Here is a 16,631-nt window from a genome sequence, read left to right on the forward strand (position 1 = left end):
TAAAACCAACTAGAGACCAAAAGGTCACATGTGTAGATAAACCAAGATAAGAACGATGGCAGATTTCTCCTGAGGAACAATGAAGGTGGAAGACAGTGGACAACATCTTTAAAGTACTCATGGAACAACTGTGGACATACAAATCTACACTCACGTTTCACAAATGAAGGTAAAGAAAGAGCTATTCAGAAATGGCAAAGGTGAATTCGTCACCAGACTTCCTACAAGAAATGCTGAAAAGAATTCCTTTAACATGGAAAATTATATGACATGGAAATCTAGATCCATCCAAAAGAATGCTGGGCATTGGAAATGGCAAATATGTAAGCAAAATATAGTACTATTTTTTTCTTATTTTTAAAACATTTTTAGAAGACTATTGAAGACCAAAATAATAATGTATTGTGGGCTTTTCATAAGTGGAAGGAAAATGTATGACAGAGATAGCACAAAGGCCAGGAAGGGAGATGAAAGCCTGCTGTGTTCAGGTTGCTGTGTTTAGTGAAGTGGTGTGATGTCACTTTCAGGTAACTTGTCAAATAAAACATATCCTGCATGTCCCAAAGCAGTCACTTAAAAGATCAGTGATGTCATGAAACAATGGTGTAGTAATAATTCAACAAATGAGACAACTGAGATTTAAATTAAATAAAAATATCCAGCTACTCAAATATAAGGCAGAAAAAGAGGAATCAAGAACAGATGTCACAAATTGGAAACAAATAGGAAGATGTTAAATTTAAACCCAATTATATCAATAACTTCATTCTATGTAAATATCCTAAACACCCTATTGGAAAGGCAGAGGGTTGGACAGGATAAACAGAGAAGAACAACTGTACACTGCCTGCAAGAAGGCCACCTTCAATATGAAGTTGTTTGTGTCCATTGCTGAAGACTGAACCAGCCCTAGCAGGTTGTGATCCTGGCTCTTGCTTCTCTTCTCAGCCTCTAAAAAGCCATGGACCCATGGACTCCAGAGACTGAACTTTTCCAGAGAATAATGCCAAGTCTGTCTGCGTTCTTCACAATGGATTCTAACATAGTATATGTTATTCCTGGTCACAGGATTCTTCACTTCTCAAATGCTCAATGAATATTTCCAGGAAGGATCCCAACTTAATAGTCTTATCAAATGCCTGTCATGTATAGGACAGTGTGTAAGTACATAGTACATGGAGGTATATTTTGGTGAAGCAAACTAGTATAGTTTTTGTACCCAAGAAACTTAGAGGAGACAGACCTATAAACAAAAATATGATCCCATGTCATCTGAAGTGATATAATGGAAACAGAAAATATTAGGTGGCAGGAGGGCAGCAGATTGCAAGGCGGAGGGAGTCCTCATTGAGGATTAACATTGAAGACAAGACCCGAGTGTGGACTAGCCACCGGACAACAAAGAAGTTTCCAAGTCAACAAGGGCATGTGGGAAGATAGAAAGACAGAAAAATACTGATCTGTTTCAGGGACTTGAAGAACAAGATCGGCTGCCCAAGATGAAGTAGGAGAGGCTGGGTCATGCAGGGCCACAGGAAAAGTTTTAATTTTCCTTTTAGTACAATGGGAACTCATTAAAGCATATAAATAGAAGAGGGACAGGGTGACTTAATTTGCATTTCAAGACACTCTTCCTGGCAAGTCTGTGGAGAATAGATCGTAGCAGTGTAGGAGCAGAGAGAGGGAAATGGGACTCTTCAGACAGTTTATGCATAAGCTGTGAGGGAGAGAGAGCAAACAAGGAACCAAGGTTGATCCAACTGGGTGGTGATACAGAGATAGGAAGATGAGAGAGGCAGCTGTTTTGGGCATGGGACTCAGGAGTGCTGTCTGAGAGACACGTGCTTTCCCTGCTCATGAGCTCAAGGCACAGAAAGATAAAGAACTGTGCCTGGGGCAGTAGCACTAAGAGTTCGATCAGAAGTTATATCCCTAATCAGAAAATATGTCTCTAATAATGTCCAGTACATATGATTCCAAAATGGCCCCCCTCCTTTCTGTCACTCTCTACCCCTCTCCTAGGACGGCTCTGAATGACCACCTGACAGGACCCCATCCAGGTTGCCCAGGTAAAATCACACATTCCCTTGCACCAAGTTAATAACATATGCAGCAACCCAGCTTGTAAGGTAGACAATCAGAAGCCTTTTGCAAAATGAAGACCAGGTCTAGTAGCCTATCCAGTTCTATTGCTTCCTTCCAACAAACTGAACAACAGGTTTGGCAGGCCGAATTATTTCCCAGGTAATCAATCCAGCCTGTCATTGTTTCATGCCTCTGCCTCAATGAACCCAGCCTCCTGTCACCGTACACTCCTCCATACAAGGGAAGGTGCTTCCAGCTTCTCACCCACATTGGCAATCTTGTCCTTGATTGACATCAAGCAAAGGAGACATTTAAAAAAAACGAGGTTAGGTCATCTTTAATCTGGAAGAGTCACCATGCTTGTGAACTTAAGTCTGATTCTCCAAAAAGACAGAGGAACTTGCTGGCCAAGACTTGACCCTGTCTTCTTTTACACTCTCTTCACCAGACCTGGAAGGTATCTGTGTCATGGGACCAAAAAAAAAAAAAGCCTCGAAGTACCAGAAGAATGTGGGGACCAGGCCTGGGGAGAAGACAGACCCTCCCCAGACATGCTGAGCTCTCCTGACAAAGCAGGTCCTGTTGGGAACCCCAGGCCCCAGCCAGGCCACCAGGAGAGATGGCATGGCCCCAGGATGCCAAAGGAGGAGCAAAGGCCTTGTCAGGGGCACTTCCTGCCCTAGCTGAAGCTGCCCTGCTGGTGTCGGTTTGTGACCTCTGTTCCAGACCCCATCTTGATGACACCGAGTGTAGCCACCTGCTTGGCAGCCTGTTTCTGTACAACGAACAACTTCATGGTTCTGCGTGGGCTTGAGACAAAAGCAAAAGCAAACAAACAAAAAACCAACCTAGACCAATAACCTGCTGGAAGAGAGGGGGGAAGCCTGTATGAGAAAAATAATTAGCAGCTTCATTATAAATTTTCCCTTTCAGTTTTTAATAAAAATGTAGGTATTTAAATTGTAAGTTTATTTTTCTCCCAGCACTTGGTGAACAGCTGACTTACAGTGCTATCATCCTATAAATTCTGAAGACTGTTTTCTGAAGAAAACAATACAGAACTGTCTTCACAGGACCTTTTTGGGGTGCACACGGAGTAAAATTGCAATCACAAGCACATACAAAGCAAAAATAACCGTACAAACACTAAGATGAGATGCACCAAATGGTAAGTGACAAAGTGATACTTTGAGGACAAATGCCATTTTTTTCCATTTCTAATCATTCTGTATTCACCACTATTTTCCTAACACATTTGCATTCCTATTATTATCTTACTTTTACAACAAATTAAGTATAAATCCCTCTGCTTGCCTATCCACCCCATTAAAGGAATAGCTATAATTTAATTTTTTCTTCAAAAACTACTGTCGACATCAGGTTAGAAATGCCTGTACATACAAAATACAGTAATTAATTTAATTTCATGAATTAAATATAACCAAATCTAAAAGAATTGAACTTGTGGTCAAAACAGGGGGATCCATTTTTTCCACTTTTTATAGATTCAGATCTATAGAAATACCAAGAACAGTAAGAATTAAAGCAGAGAGCTCCCATATACCCTTTCCCTGGCTTCCCCCAGGATAACATCTACAGTGACTCTGACAACATCACACCAGGTGACCATAGGCTGCCCTCATGTGCACGCAGGTGCATTTAGTTCCATGCAACTTTATCTCCTGGGTGGAGAGTCCCCCCACTGTCACCACCTTTGGGAGCCATAGCCACCTCCTTCCCTGCTCCGTAACTCCTGGCAGCAGGGACCAACTGCTGGTCAATGAACAGCCATCAGTCCCTCATGTGCAAGGCACTGTGGCCAGCACCATGGTCGAGCTGATCAAATGAAGAGTTGCTGGGAGGGCAGGCCGGAAGCAGAATAACAGGGTTCAAACATTGGGTGGCTTGTGGCCTGGCAAAAATATTTCAACTCTCTCTGCCACCGTGTCTCCTTCAATGAAATGGGGCCAACGGTAGAACTTAAAAGAGCTGTTATGAGACTCCAGTGAGTTGCTACTTGTACAGGGAGGAGAAAATGGCTGGCATGCAGACATGGATGCTGCAGAACACGCAGACTCCTCATCAGGTCGCCCCCTGCTAAGTGATGTGATATAAAGCGAGCCCAGGGCCGGGGAAGGGAGCAGTTCGAGCTGTGGATGGCTGACATAGGTTTCCCAGGAAAGAGAATACTTGGGTTGGGCTTCGAGGTGTGAATAAGACTTTGACAGAAATAGAAGAGTAGGAAAGATGTTCAAGGCGGCAAAACGACTGTGTGAGGAGGCACAGGCCACGCTGAGAGGACTCAGAGTTCAGAACAAGAGGCTGTGTGGAGGCTAGAGGGACAGAGAAGGGCAGTCACCATCAGCAAGCCCGAGTGGAGGTTGGGGCCAGATTTTGAGGGGCACTCAAGGGCCACACTGCAGTTGGCACCACAGCTTTGCAGTCCTGGAGAAGACCCGGGGAACAGAAGGAAGAAAGCGCCTCTGAACAGTCCCTGGGGAGGCGCGGACCGAACAGAAGGGAAAGCATTTTCTGAAGCACCAACCCCAAGCAATGGGATTCCCTATAAACCACAGCGGCAGACGCTACGTGTTCCACGCGGCCACCATCCTTAGAGGCATCCAGTCTTACTGCGTGGGGCAAGGGCAGTAAAAGTTATTACACTGATTCACGCCAGAACCTGCCCTCGCCCTGCCAGGGCAGTTTCCACTGGAGCCAGGTGTTCTCAATTCCCTCCCCTAGCAACCTCAAACCGTCCTTTCCCGAGGTTCCCAAAGGCAGGCCCTGGGCAGAGGCTTGGGAGGCTCCTGCTGTCTGACCTGGACATTGGCACCAGGGGTCCCCAGTGCCTGTCTGATCGCCTGGCCCTTTGGCACGGTTGGCCTTGGTCTCTGACATACCCTGCTCGGCTCAGGCGTACCTCCCTCCCTTGGACAACTTCTCTTCCTGGTTGCCGCCTGGGTCCTTGCCTCCCACATCTGCTGTGCCTCTGATCTCCCTGGCCAGGGCCTGGGCTGATTTCTGCCTGCCTTTCACCATGTATTCTAGCCTCTCTGCTCCCAGGTCTCCCAGTGACCTGTTGCTGCCTAACTTGGGTGTGTCCCATAGAATAAGAACAAATCACCTTGTGCTTCTGCTTCGAAAAATGTTCTCCATCAGGCACCTTCTTCAAAAAGAGAGAGGAAGGACAAGAGCGCTTAACCTAATCTTATGGCCAACAAGCTGAAATGAATAAACAAAAAACTACTTGGGGGCAGCATCAGAGAGCGCTCCTTTTGCTCCATCATTCTCATATCCATGAGAAGAAAAGGATGCTGGGAGACAGGGCTCTTCCTAAGTGGGTGCTGGTGGTCTGTGGTTCAGCTCGGAAAACTAAGAAACCCCAAAATAGAGTAGGCTAGAATAAAATAGAACAAGCTTGCCTTTTTTCTAAGTCAAGAATATCAACTAGTCAGAAGATCATGAAGCCAAAAGGTAGTCAAGAGGACTTAGAAACAAATCCCTTCCAGGCCCATAACAATACCTGTTGTTTTGCATATGATAGGGCAGCTTTCTTCTGCACCAGTGTTTTTACCTCCATGACAGACCTCACTCCCTTGCCACTGATGCATTCAAATTATGACTTAAAGGCCTGGTCGGCCACACAATACCTCCCCAACAAAGCACATCAAGACATTCTCCCACACCCAGGGACCTCTGAGATGGACTTCATTTACAGCCATTGCATATTCTTCACAAAACAAAATACATTTTGGATGGGGGAAAAAGGCATACAACAAGAAGCCAAGAAGACCAAGACTGAGAAAGCAAGCAAGCAAGAAAGCCAAAGATTTTCTAACTTCACAGTCCACGCCCCACAAATTCAATGTGTGTTTGCAAAAATGCCAATATGTTCAAATTCCTTGAGTCCCTGTACAAAGCCTTTGGCACTATCAGACCCTGCATCTTTCAAAGTGTGTATAAAGGTGTCATCCAGTCAATAGGTGACTTGAGCCTTTGCTTTTCTGACCTGTACCCTGGCAGAGGGCAGCCAGGCAGCAAGAGAAAATACAACATAAATGATGTTGAGAGAAGGGTGATTTATTTTGAATTTAATGTGACAGGACACTCTATTAAGAAATTAATTGTGTCCTGCTTCTCATTGCAGCAGACACCTCAGTAAAGGACTAAAGGTCATTACCTTCCCATAGAGTACCCACCATCTGCTGCCCTCACTCACCTCCACAGGATGACTTTAGTGGAATTTGTTTTTGAAAAGTCTAAGAATGACTCAAACTCTGATACGTATACAAATCACCTGAGAAGCTATTAAAATGGATGCTTCTGGGTCCCTCCATGGGCCTGCCAAGTAAGAATTTCTGGGGATTGGGACCTGGAGGCCACATTTTATATAAATTCCCTAAGAAATCATGATTCAGGGGGTTTTAAGAATATTCTGAGAAAACATTAGGTCAAAAGAGACAGAAACCCCTGGGATACCTGGGTAGGGACACTGGAAGCTGAGACTTCAGAGGAAAGACCAGCCCTTGGAAGGCTCTAGGTCTTTATCCAGGCGGTGAAGGCCACTGTGGGGTTGTAGGTAGGACTCGACACGGTAAGCTGTGAGACTCATGGCTCAGGGGCCACTCTCTCCAAGAAGCCCCTGCCCCAGTCCAGCTGAGTTTCCCGTTCCTCAGCTCCGCAGGAGCTCACACGCACCTCTAACTCACCACTGAGCACACAGTATTGGCATGACCCTTGTGTTATTGCTCCAATCTTCTATCCACCCGGAAGCTTCTGGGCAAGAACATGACTTGCCCACGGTGCCTGGCATACATGAGTTGTCCTATAAGTGTTTAATCAGGTGAACTTTTGTGTTCCACTTAAAACCATGTCACCACCAACTAGTGCTGCTTTTCCACATAGAAAGCAACTGCACTGAGCCCATTCCTTGCTTGAATGACCTAGAATCCTTCGTTTCCTGCAGAGAAACTGGGCGCTCTGTCTAAAGTCCATCTTAACCTTAGGATATCTGTGTTATGGAAGGAGTAGAAATGAAATGTCAGATGCCCAAAGTTTTGATCATACTGCTATGGAGTTAGTTTACATTTTTATGTTTCAGAAAGAACAAAGATCTCATGACCCTCTGAGGTCCCAAGACTCTCAAAGCCATTGAAGACACAGGAAAATGTACCAATAACTGATGGTAGCATGAAAGCACCTGGTGTCCAGAGTCTTTTAAAGCCTAAAAGCAAAACACCTGACTCCTGACCAGAGCTCAACGCCCCACGCCCTGCTCCAAGCACCTGTTTCAACAGGTCCAGCCGCCCTACCCCTCCCTCTGCCCCACTTCCCCACTCAGGGGCAGAAGGCAGGGGCAATAAGAATTTTACATTTTGATTTTTTTTTAATAAAGAGAATATAAAACATTCCATGAGCTAGGAATCATAAAGATCCTCCCCTGTGAGACTGCCAAGAGAATTCCTTCTCAGAATAAAACCGAGATACCGATGGGTGGAAACGTGACAATAATGTGGAACGGGTCCCTTTGACTGGCGGGCCTCGTCTGCGCTGTGCAGCGTGCTCCATCCGGGTTGTTACCTCAGACATTTTACCTGCCATCCCAAGTTCTTTGAGCTTCTTTCTTCATCGTCTGAGCACAGCTCTGGACACGAAGGGCCTTCACTCTAGGAGTGTCGGACTCCATCATCCTGAGGTTGAGAGAGAGCCCAGTGACCAGGCAGGCGCAGAAGGACAAGTACACATTTGGGGATCCCTTGATGGTTCCAGAAGTCATCTTCCACCACCCCACTGAAGGGGTTCAGGAGGAAATCACAATCACTACCCAGTGTGCCCAGGGCGTGGGGGAGCCCCGGGCGCTTGGACCCCCAGTGGCTTTGCAGTCTTGCCCCTCTCCTCCCCTCCAGCCCCAGCTTTGGGCAGAGGGGAGGGGCCGACACCTGCACCTGGGCTCCCCGGCCCCCTGGGCTGTGGGGGAGGGGAGCGCGGGCTACAGCTCCGAGTTCCCAGTCCCTGCGGCCTCCAGGGCGCAGAGCCTCCCGGGTGGGCCTCGCCCTGGGGGTGGGGGTGAGGGGGCGCGCTCGGGCTGCGCTCCCAGGCCGGGCCCGTGCTGGCTCTGCACACCTGCCCGCCGGCGAGGCTTCATTAAGCCGCGCCTGTGCAGCCCCGGCCGGCTGCGGCGCGGGAGTCCAGCCATGGAGCCCACGGAAGATCCCCGCAAGGAGCCGCCGGGTGAGCGCGCAAGGGGTTCGGGCTTGGGGGGCTTGCGGGGACCAGGAGTCCTCTGGCCGCTTCAGGCGTTAGGCCACCTAAAAGTTTGGGTAGGCCGGTGCGCTGTAGTGGGGCAGGGAGGTGACCGCACACTTCCCTGAGTTGGGGTTCAGATCTCCCATTGCACCCGGAAGAAGGCGCATGGCCGGGGTGATGCCTGTCACCCTTCTTACTAGGGCAAATCACTCCAGCAAGGCACCCAAGTGGCTAAGTGGCTAAGCGCTCCTAGGTTCAACCCCTGGGACAAAAAAAAAAAGGAGGGAGACTCATGTTTATTGAGCACCTACTCTGTATCTGTACAGGTTTACTACAAGTGCTACCAAAACGCCCAAAGCTAATTTGCACCTCCTTTCCCATATCTCCATCCAACCTTGGCCCTTTGCCCCTGGAGGCTGCGCACCCTCTACATCAGCTTCAGACTAGCTCCTGCCTGTTATATCCCAGGACACAACCTGATAAAGCACCTGAGCCAGGTGTGCCCTTCTGCTTTGCATACTGTTAGAAAATAATTTCTTAAGCACTTAAGATGGATGCAATTCCATTCAAATAACAATGGCCCTTAGTCTCTAGTTATCATTCATTTACAAACTTTTGCAATTTCATTGGAAATGATACAGCAGGTCCCTGGACCAAGGTTCTGTGGTTATGAGTAAGCCCTGGTTATGAGTAAGTCCGGATGTGCAGGGGAGCGCAGGGTGACCCTGGGAAGAACTTGTGCCCCTTGTGCTGTTTGATCTTGGGCCAGTTAGTCAACTTTCTAATCCTCATTTCTTCATCTGGGAGAAGTGCCTTTCTCACAGGGGTTCAATGCATACCGTATCAAGCTTTGAAAGGTGCTAACTCGGCACCATGCCTGGATCATGGTAAGCTCTGGATGAATCTATCAGCTCGAAGAAAGGAAGACAAGCTTAAAGGATGTGTTAGTTCCAAATGGGCTCCTTTTCTCTCCCCTGTAAAGGGAGGGTTGGCCTGGCTGAAGGGGGACAGGAAATGGGAACGCTGGAGAAAGTGGAGTTGCATTGGGTTGAGAATGGCTGGCGGGGAGGGTGCCTGCCTATCTTCCTGCTACCTCCCTCCACCTCCCTGCCTGAGCATCTAACCCTGCCTTGTCACTTCTGCAGCAGTCACTTCTGGGCTCCAGTCTCAGGAGAAGCAGAATTCTAATCCATCTGTTTCTGTCTTCCTAGTCCGCTCTCACTCCCAACAGTTGTCCCTTGGAAATACCTGAACAGATGCCTGTCCTTCAATCTTGTGGTATCTGGGGGCGGGGAAATGGGGAGGAAGCATCCTAGTATTGTTCTCCTAGCAAGGGCCAAGGCCCTCTTTAGAGTGTATACATTTATTTACATTTTCCAAAGCAGGGGGATTATCTAATTTAATCTTCACAACCATCAAGTTAAGAAGGGAAGTCTGGAATTAGGACCTCATGTGATAGGTAGGCAGATGAAAAGGGGTCACTGTGGAGCAGGAAGAAGCATGTGCTTGGAGCCCAGACTCCTGCTCTGACCTGGTGCTGAGGGCGCTTGCTGCTGCTTCTCCCACAGGCCAGGAAGGTGGAGGCCAGTCCCAGGTGGTTGATCTGGAGGAGGAACTGCTGCGGGGTTCAGCCCCCCACACTCAGGATACCCCGAATGAGGAGCTCCCAGCCCCCAGTGCCATCTCAGGAGGGACGCCACCTCCAGAGGCCACTGGGGAACCAAGTCGTGCTGATGCCAGGCAAACGTGCCAGCCACCCAGCTCCAGGGCCATCCACAAAGACAGAACACTGGCCACCAGCAGACCCCAGCCTCAGGGGGAAGGCTCCTCCCTCCTAGCACGACAGGCAAAGACACTAAAGAGACCTGCTTCTCCAGGCCCTGGCAAACACAAAAAGCCCAATGCCATGGATCTGGCCTCCAGATCACCTCCCAGTGTCACGAAATCAGCCTGTGCCACTCACAACCCCGTGCCTTGTGGGTCAGGCCGGGGCCCCTGCCACCTGGCCAACCTCCTCAGCACATTGACCCAGAACAGCCGAAACACAGACCAGAAGAAGGGGCCCCCAGAAGTGACCTGCCAAGTCCGGAAAAAGACTCGAACCCTTTACCGCTCAGGTAAACCCCTGAAGCTGAGAGGAAACCGGAGAGATCTGGCGTCACCCTGTAGAAGAATGTGGCCCCGGAGACCAGAGGGGTGTGATTAGTTCGTATATCACTTTATCTGGGATCACTCTTAACCCCAGGGCAGAGCCTTTGACCCCAAAGAGAAGGCTAGGTTGTCTCAGCAGAAAACTAGCTTGGGACCAGAAAGAAACCCCACACAGGTCTCAGCCATGATCCAAGAGAGAATGCTGGGCCCGCTGGAGAACTTAGCTGCAAGGCCCTTGGGGTGGGGGGGCAGTGGGCCTATCTGCTAGACACCTGGTGGGCATCTTTCCTCCTCTCTTGCCGTGTCGCTGTGACCGACTTCCTCCTGCTGGTTTCTTCTTGCAGACCAGCTGGAGGAGCTAGAGCGGATGTTCCAAGAAGACCACTACCCTGACAGCGACAAGCGCCAGGAGATAGCCCAGACAGTGGGGGTCACTCCCCAGCGCATCATGGTAAAGGGGACTGGTCAACTGGCTGGGGTGGGAGGTGGCTGAGGAGCTACCCACTGGATCCCCGAGGCTTGGGCTCGTTCTCAGCCTCAGCGTGCATGGGGCTGCAGCTGGGTCTCGGTTGTGGCCCTTCTCCACCAGCTGACACAGGGCTAGTGCCATGAGCTGTCAGAAGAGGAAAGTGGTACAGAGGCCTTGTTGTCCAGCCAAGCGGACAGAGAGGCTTCTGAAGCAAAGCGAGGCCCTGAGCGCTCCTCTCGTGCCGCAGCGCCCTGTGTGTGACAGCCAGGACTCTGGTCTCCCCTCCCCTTCTCAAGTTCTCCCAGCGTCTCTGCCCCACAGGTGTGGTTCCAGAATCGCAGGGCAAAGTGGCGAAAAGTTGAGAAGTTGAATGGGAAAGAAAACAAGGGCAGTCCCGCAGCCGCTGCCAGCAGCCAGTGCAGGTAAGGCGCCCCTTCATCCTGGACCTGCCAGTAGGTGGAAATGGAGGCCAAGCTGGGGTCCTGGGATCCCCAAGGAGGGAGTGGTGGAAGCTGGGTGTGGGTCCTGGGTGGCTGACTGATGTGTAGAGTATGAGACTGGGATGGGGCTGGGGGCTGCCAGGGCCTCACAGGAGGAGGGTTTGGGGATCTGGTGTCCCTCTCTGTGCCCAGAGGGGCTGGTCTAGATCCTGAGACCACCAGAGCGAGTCTTCCCTTTTCCCTGCCTTCAGCTCTACAGAGGAGCCCCCACCTCCCATGGCCGTGGACAGAGAGTCTGGCACCTTCCCTCCAGAGCCCACTCTGGATACCTTACCAGGTGAGTTCCCCCTTCAGGGGGTTCCAGGGGAGGGGGGTGACGGCTAAGAAGATAATGAAAACGGGGTTCTTGTCTGAGAAATGGGGATGGGGCAAAGCCAGAGGGGCCCATTCAGGTCCTTCATTGCCCAATCCCAGGCCTGCCGCCCTGTCTTCTTAGAGCCCACCCTTGACCTCTGTTCCTAGAGCCCCCTATGCTGATGATGTCCGACCAGACTCTGGCACCCACCCAACAGAGCGAGGGTACGCAGAGGATGGTGACCCCACCACTCTTCAGCCCCCCACCTGTTCGAAGAACCAACTTTCCTTTTCCCCTGGGCCCTGCCCACACCCCCCAACTGATGCCTCTGCTGGCCGATGTTCCTGGTAGTGAGAGCAGCCACAAGGATGGTCCCTACGGGTCCTGGGGGACAAGGTACGGGAGCTAAGAGGGGAGAGACCTGCTGCATCATGGGAGGGATGGGAGGAGGAAGCAGGCTCTGGGAGGGGAGGGAGAGGAGCAAGGAAGGTACCTGTGAGGGGAACTAGGAGGCGGAGTGGGGCGGGCTGGGGCTCAGTGGTGAGCGCTCGCCGGCACGTGAGGCACTGGGTTCCATTCTCAGCACCGCATATAAACAAAATAAAGGTCCATTGACAACTAAGAAATCTGTATTTAAAAACAGAGGATTCGGAATAGGAATGATCTAGGATGTTGTAGCAACAGTGCAGAAAGAAAGAGGGCAGGTCGGAGCGAGGGGAGGAAAAAGGAGCAGCAAGGGTGGGGGGAGGAGTGGCAGGCCTTGCCTGTGGTGCCCTAAGAACCAGGCCGCCTCTGGACCTCACTCGGCAGTCCTCTGTCCCCCAGCGTCTCACCACCCATGTGCTCGTATCTGGAAGACCTGGAAGCCCAGGATCACCCGCAGAGCAGCCAGCCGGGGCCCTTCCAGTTCTCCCAAGCGCCTCAAACTCCACTTTTCCAGGCCCCTCAGCCCCAGTTCTCCTATCTGCCTCCCTTCCCCTTCCCCATGCCCAGCCCACTGACCTTCCCTCCACCAGAAGACCCTCTCTTTATGTTTCCCTGTGGCCCCAGTGGGGGCGTGTCACAGGGCTACTACCCTGGCCCTCCATCAGGGCAGATTCTACTGCAGCCACCTGCTGGGAACATGGGTGAGTTGGGGCTGGACAGGTTGATCCCGTTACAATGGAGGAAGGTGCGCGGGCAGCCTTATTATCTGCAGGGCAGACTGAGGCAGGGTGAGCCTTCTGCCTCCCCTTGCTTAGTCCAGCTTAGCTAGTTACAGTTTTCTTAGTCTCAGTGTCCTGGACTTGAACATGAGGACACGTGTCATTGAAGGACTCGGGAGGATTAGAAACAATGAGTGAAGACACTTGGCATAGAGTAGATGGCAGCCAATGTCAGCATGTCACTGGGCCACCTGGACCTCAGAAGTCCCAGAAGCATCCACTGATTGAGACTGAATTCTAGGGAAGGGGATGGAAGTCACATCCAGGTGGCCCCACTCTCCTTGCTGACTGCAAGGGACAGCACTTGACCTGACCCACGGTCACCAACTGCTGGACCTGTAGCCCGGGAGCCTCCCTGGTCCAGTGGGGAGAGCTGGGTGCTGGTTTTTCACCAAGATTTGCACTGGGGGCCTAAGCTGTGGGGCTGTGGATGGGGAAAGGGAATCCCTTCCAGTACCGGATGATGTTTGCTACTCTTTATCTTGTCCAGTAATTCCTCTATCCTTCGACCCCGCCCCCACCAGGTGCAGTGCCCTGGAGTGACCTCTGTTTGCCAGAACTGCCCTTCCCTGGTCCACTCTACCCACAGACTCTGGGGCTTCCCACAGGAGCAGATGGCTACTTTCCTGATCTGTTTGCAACTGCCAGTGCTCAGGCAATGAGCAGGCAGCCTTCGCCAGGCCTTGTCCTGCCGCCAGAAGGGGTCAGACCAGGAACTGGGCCCTCACTCAGCAAGGCCCAAGAAAAGCAGCCCGCCTCGTCCCTGGAGCCGCCCATGGCATTGGAGGAGGTCAGAGAAGAAGACAGGAATGGCTGTGTCGCCTAGTCAGAGTCAAGGAGCAGAGAAAGGGTCTTGGGAGTGGGGGGGACAGGATTGGGGCACCTGCACAGAGGACACCGATGGAAGGGTTGGGAAAGACCCTGGATTGGGAGGGAGTCTGGTATCTCCCCAGTGCGCTTGTCTTGCTGGGCACTGGAGAAGGAAGAGGGCCCTTCCCCCACGCCTCTCCATGATGGTCCTGGAGAAAGGGGAGCCCAGGCTACTTCTGAATGTTGTGTCACTTACGTGGTTTCCTTTCACTGCCAGACACTGTGAGCAATAAACCAGTCTACCTTGTGTTCTCTGATGGTTGTCTTGCCACTCAACCTGCGAGGAGCTCCGTTTCTACCACTGACTAGTTGTTGGATGTAACAGGGAGGGGGAGGGTCTCCAGCGGGCACGAAGGTGTGTTGTCCCGGGCTCCACTCAAGGAGGAAGTGGGCATCTTGAGCTCCTCCTTCAGTCCTGCCATTAAACCACATTCTATTCACAAACCCAGATCCGAACCTGAGTCTGGGTTTGTCCCGAGAACTTGAGTCCTGTAGAGCCAGCACTGCAAGAGAAGCCCGAGGGCGTTCAGAGCCAAGTCTCCGGTATTGCACATTGTGATCTATTTCCCCAAAGCGCTTTTCAGGGGGGCGGATAAGAAGAAAGAGTGAGGGGGAGCCAAAAAAGCACACAAGAACTGCAAGGAGGCAGCCCTGTCCTGCGCAGGACGGGACTCAGCTGGACACAGAAGCCTGCCAGAGGGACGGCAGGCTCTCCTCAACTCTGCTGTCTTCCAAAGCCATCTTACGCTACTTCCCCACAAAGGTTGTTTTTTTTTTTTTTTTCTTTTGGGGGGAGGGGAGAAATACGGCATTCTATGGTCGAATAAAGTCAAAGCACATTTTCCGTACAGCAATCAGATAATAACATTCTTGGAAACCTAAATTAAGTAACAAATGAGATGAGTTTGGTGTGGCCTATATTTTGGGAACACCTATTGTTGTTGGTAGTTATTACTTTGGTACCGGGGACTGAACCCAGGGGCACTTTGCACTATACCACTGAGCTACCTATCCAGCCCTTTCTAATTTTTAAAATTTTGTGCAGAGATGGGATCTCACTAAGTTTCTGAGGGTCTTGCTAAGTTGTTGAAGGTGCCTACAAACCTGCGATCATCCTGCCTCAGCCTCCCAAGCTGCTGTGATTACAGGTGTAATCATGCCTGGTGTTTATTAACCATAGACCATATCACAATGTTGATAAACTTTCTCTTAACAATCTGTTACAGAAGTCTATAGGAATTTCACATTAAATTTCTTTTCCTTTAGTTTCTACAAATCATCTCTTTGAAAATCAAGATACCCTCTCCTGTCCTCATTGGAAAAAATATAGAATTAAGCACATAAGAGACTCTGGTTTGGGTCCTAAGTCCACTTTATGCTTTTATGGCCAACTCTTAATTTCCAGACTATTTTCCTTTCTTTGAGCATAGTGGTTGAACTAAGAACCAAGTGCTTTTGCTTTCTCTGTTATATGGATATTATAATGTCTGCCTCAGCGAGTGAACTTATCTTTTCCCTGTTCTTTCCTGTCCCCACTTGGGTTTTCTTATTACCATTGCTGGTTGTTTTAGTACATTTTATGTTGCTATAACAGAACACCAATAGACTGGATAGCTTATAATGGACAGAAATGTATTTGGTCGTGGATCTGGAAACTGGGAAGTCCAAGGTTCAGGGGCTGCATTTGGTGAGGGTCTTTGTGGTATATTATTGTGTGGCAGAGGCATCACATGGCATTTGACAGAGAGCGAGAGAAGGACCAAACTCACCTTCCTAACAGCCCACTTCCATGTTGACAACATTAATCCATTCACGAGGCCGCACCCCTCACAGCTGAACCTCCTCTCAAAAGGTCCAGCGGTTTGTGCATCTGGAAGGTCCTGCTCCAGCTGCCTCTGGGCAAACACACTTCAGCCTCTCTCTGCTCCTGCCTCCCCCGCCACCCACTTCTTCTGACAGGACAACCTCTGGACTTTGTTGTTGATCAGAGTAGAATCTTCCCCCTGCAAACCTCAGAACAAATGTTTACTCCTAATTTTTTCTTCACAAGTTTTCCACTAGATGGCAATCTACCACCACTTTATTTTTGACCCTAAAAATGTTTACAGAGAGAAAGCCCATGGGAATTCCTTCTGGAAAATGCCCCAGAGTCCCCTCCTGTCAACTAACATCAGGTTTAAAGTGATTGAAGTTATTCGGGTTGTAGCTTGGTTTTCCAGATAAAACACAGGATGTTCAGTTAAACTGGAATTTTGGATAAACAGCAAATAATTTGTTTGCATCGGCGTTTTTCTGCAGGATGTGGGCATCTTGTATCTTTACTTGTTATATCTGGCTACTCTAGTTATCAAACTGGGCTAGGGACATCTGCACCCATGATAGCTTCACAGTTGAGAGGTCACCCCAGAGTGGGCTGCTACCTACCCAGCTTTCTGGCAGGCCCGGCTCCCAGCAGACCTGGGCTCTTTGCTGGCACTTAGAACCCACGTGGTCCCCCAGCCTCACTCCCAGCCCCAGAACGCTTCAAACGAGCTTCACACTGGTCTTAAAAAAACAATCGTTTCTTATTCTAAAGCCGGTTTGGTTCCTATTTTCTGCTCTTATTGGCTGAATATTTTATATTATAGTTACAAAATTTTATGAGACTACCCATTAGAATTTATTTTTAAATGTCCATTTAAACATTACTTACATAAATGGAACACAGAATGGAAACAGGCTGTAATTTGGCTTTTGTTGAGTGAGTTCCAAGTCTTAAATGCTCTTGATTATTTAAGAGTGAATCTAATTCTCTGCAAATGAAGCATCGC

At 49.8% G+C, this 16,631-nt stretch overlaps 1 protein-coding gene across 1 annotated transcript; it reads left to right on the forward strand.

The window, feature by feature from the left end:
- Positions 1–8,279: 8,279 nt before the first annotated feature.
- NOBOX (NOBOX oogenesis homeobox) lies at positions 8,280–14,266 on the forward strand (the record flags this gene model as incomplete). The annotated part of the gene is made up of 8 exons (XM_079152651.1): positions 8,280–8,316; positions 9,900–10,448; positions 10,827–10,933; positions 11,273–11,373; positions 11,643–11,728; positions 11,914–12,142; positions 12,572–12,873; positions 13,476–14,266. 8 exons carry the CDS (start codon positions 8,280–8,282, stop codon positions 13,775–13,777), a joined length of 1,713 nt encoding a protein of 570 aa, XP_079008777.1. The 3' UTR covers positions 13,778–14,266.
- Between the last annotated feature and the right edge of the window lie 2,365 nt (positions 14,267–16,631).

The sequence above is a fragment of the Sciurus vulgaris genome (genome assembly GCF_902686455.1).
Source record: "Sciurus vulgaris genome assembly, chromosome: 8".
Classification (NCBI taxonomy): Eukaryota; Metazoa; Chordata; class Mammalia; order Rodentia; family Sciuridae; genus Sciurus; species Sciurus vulgaris.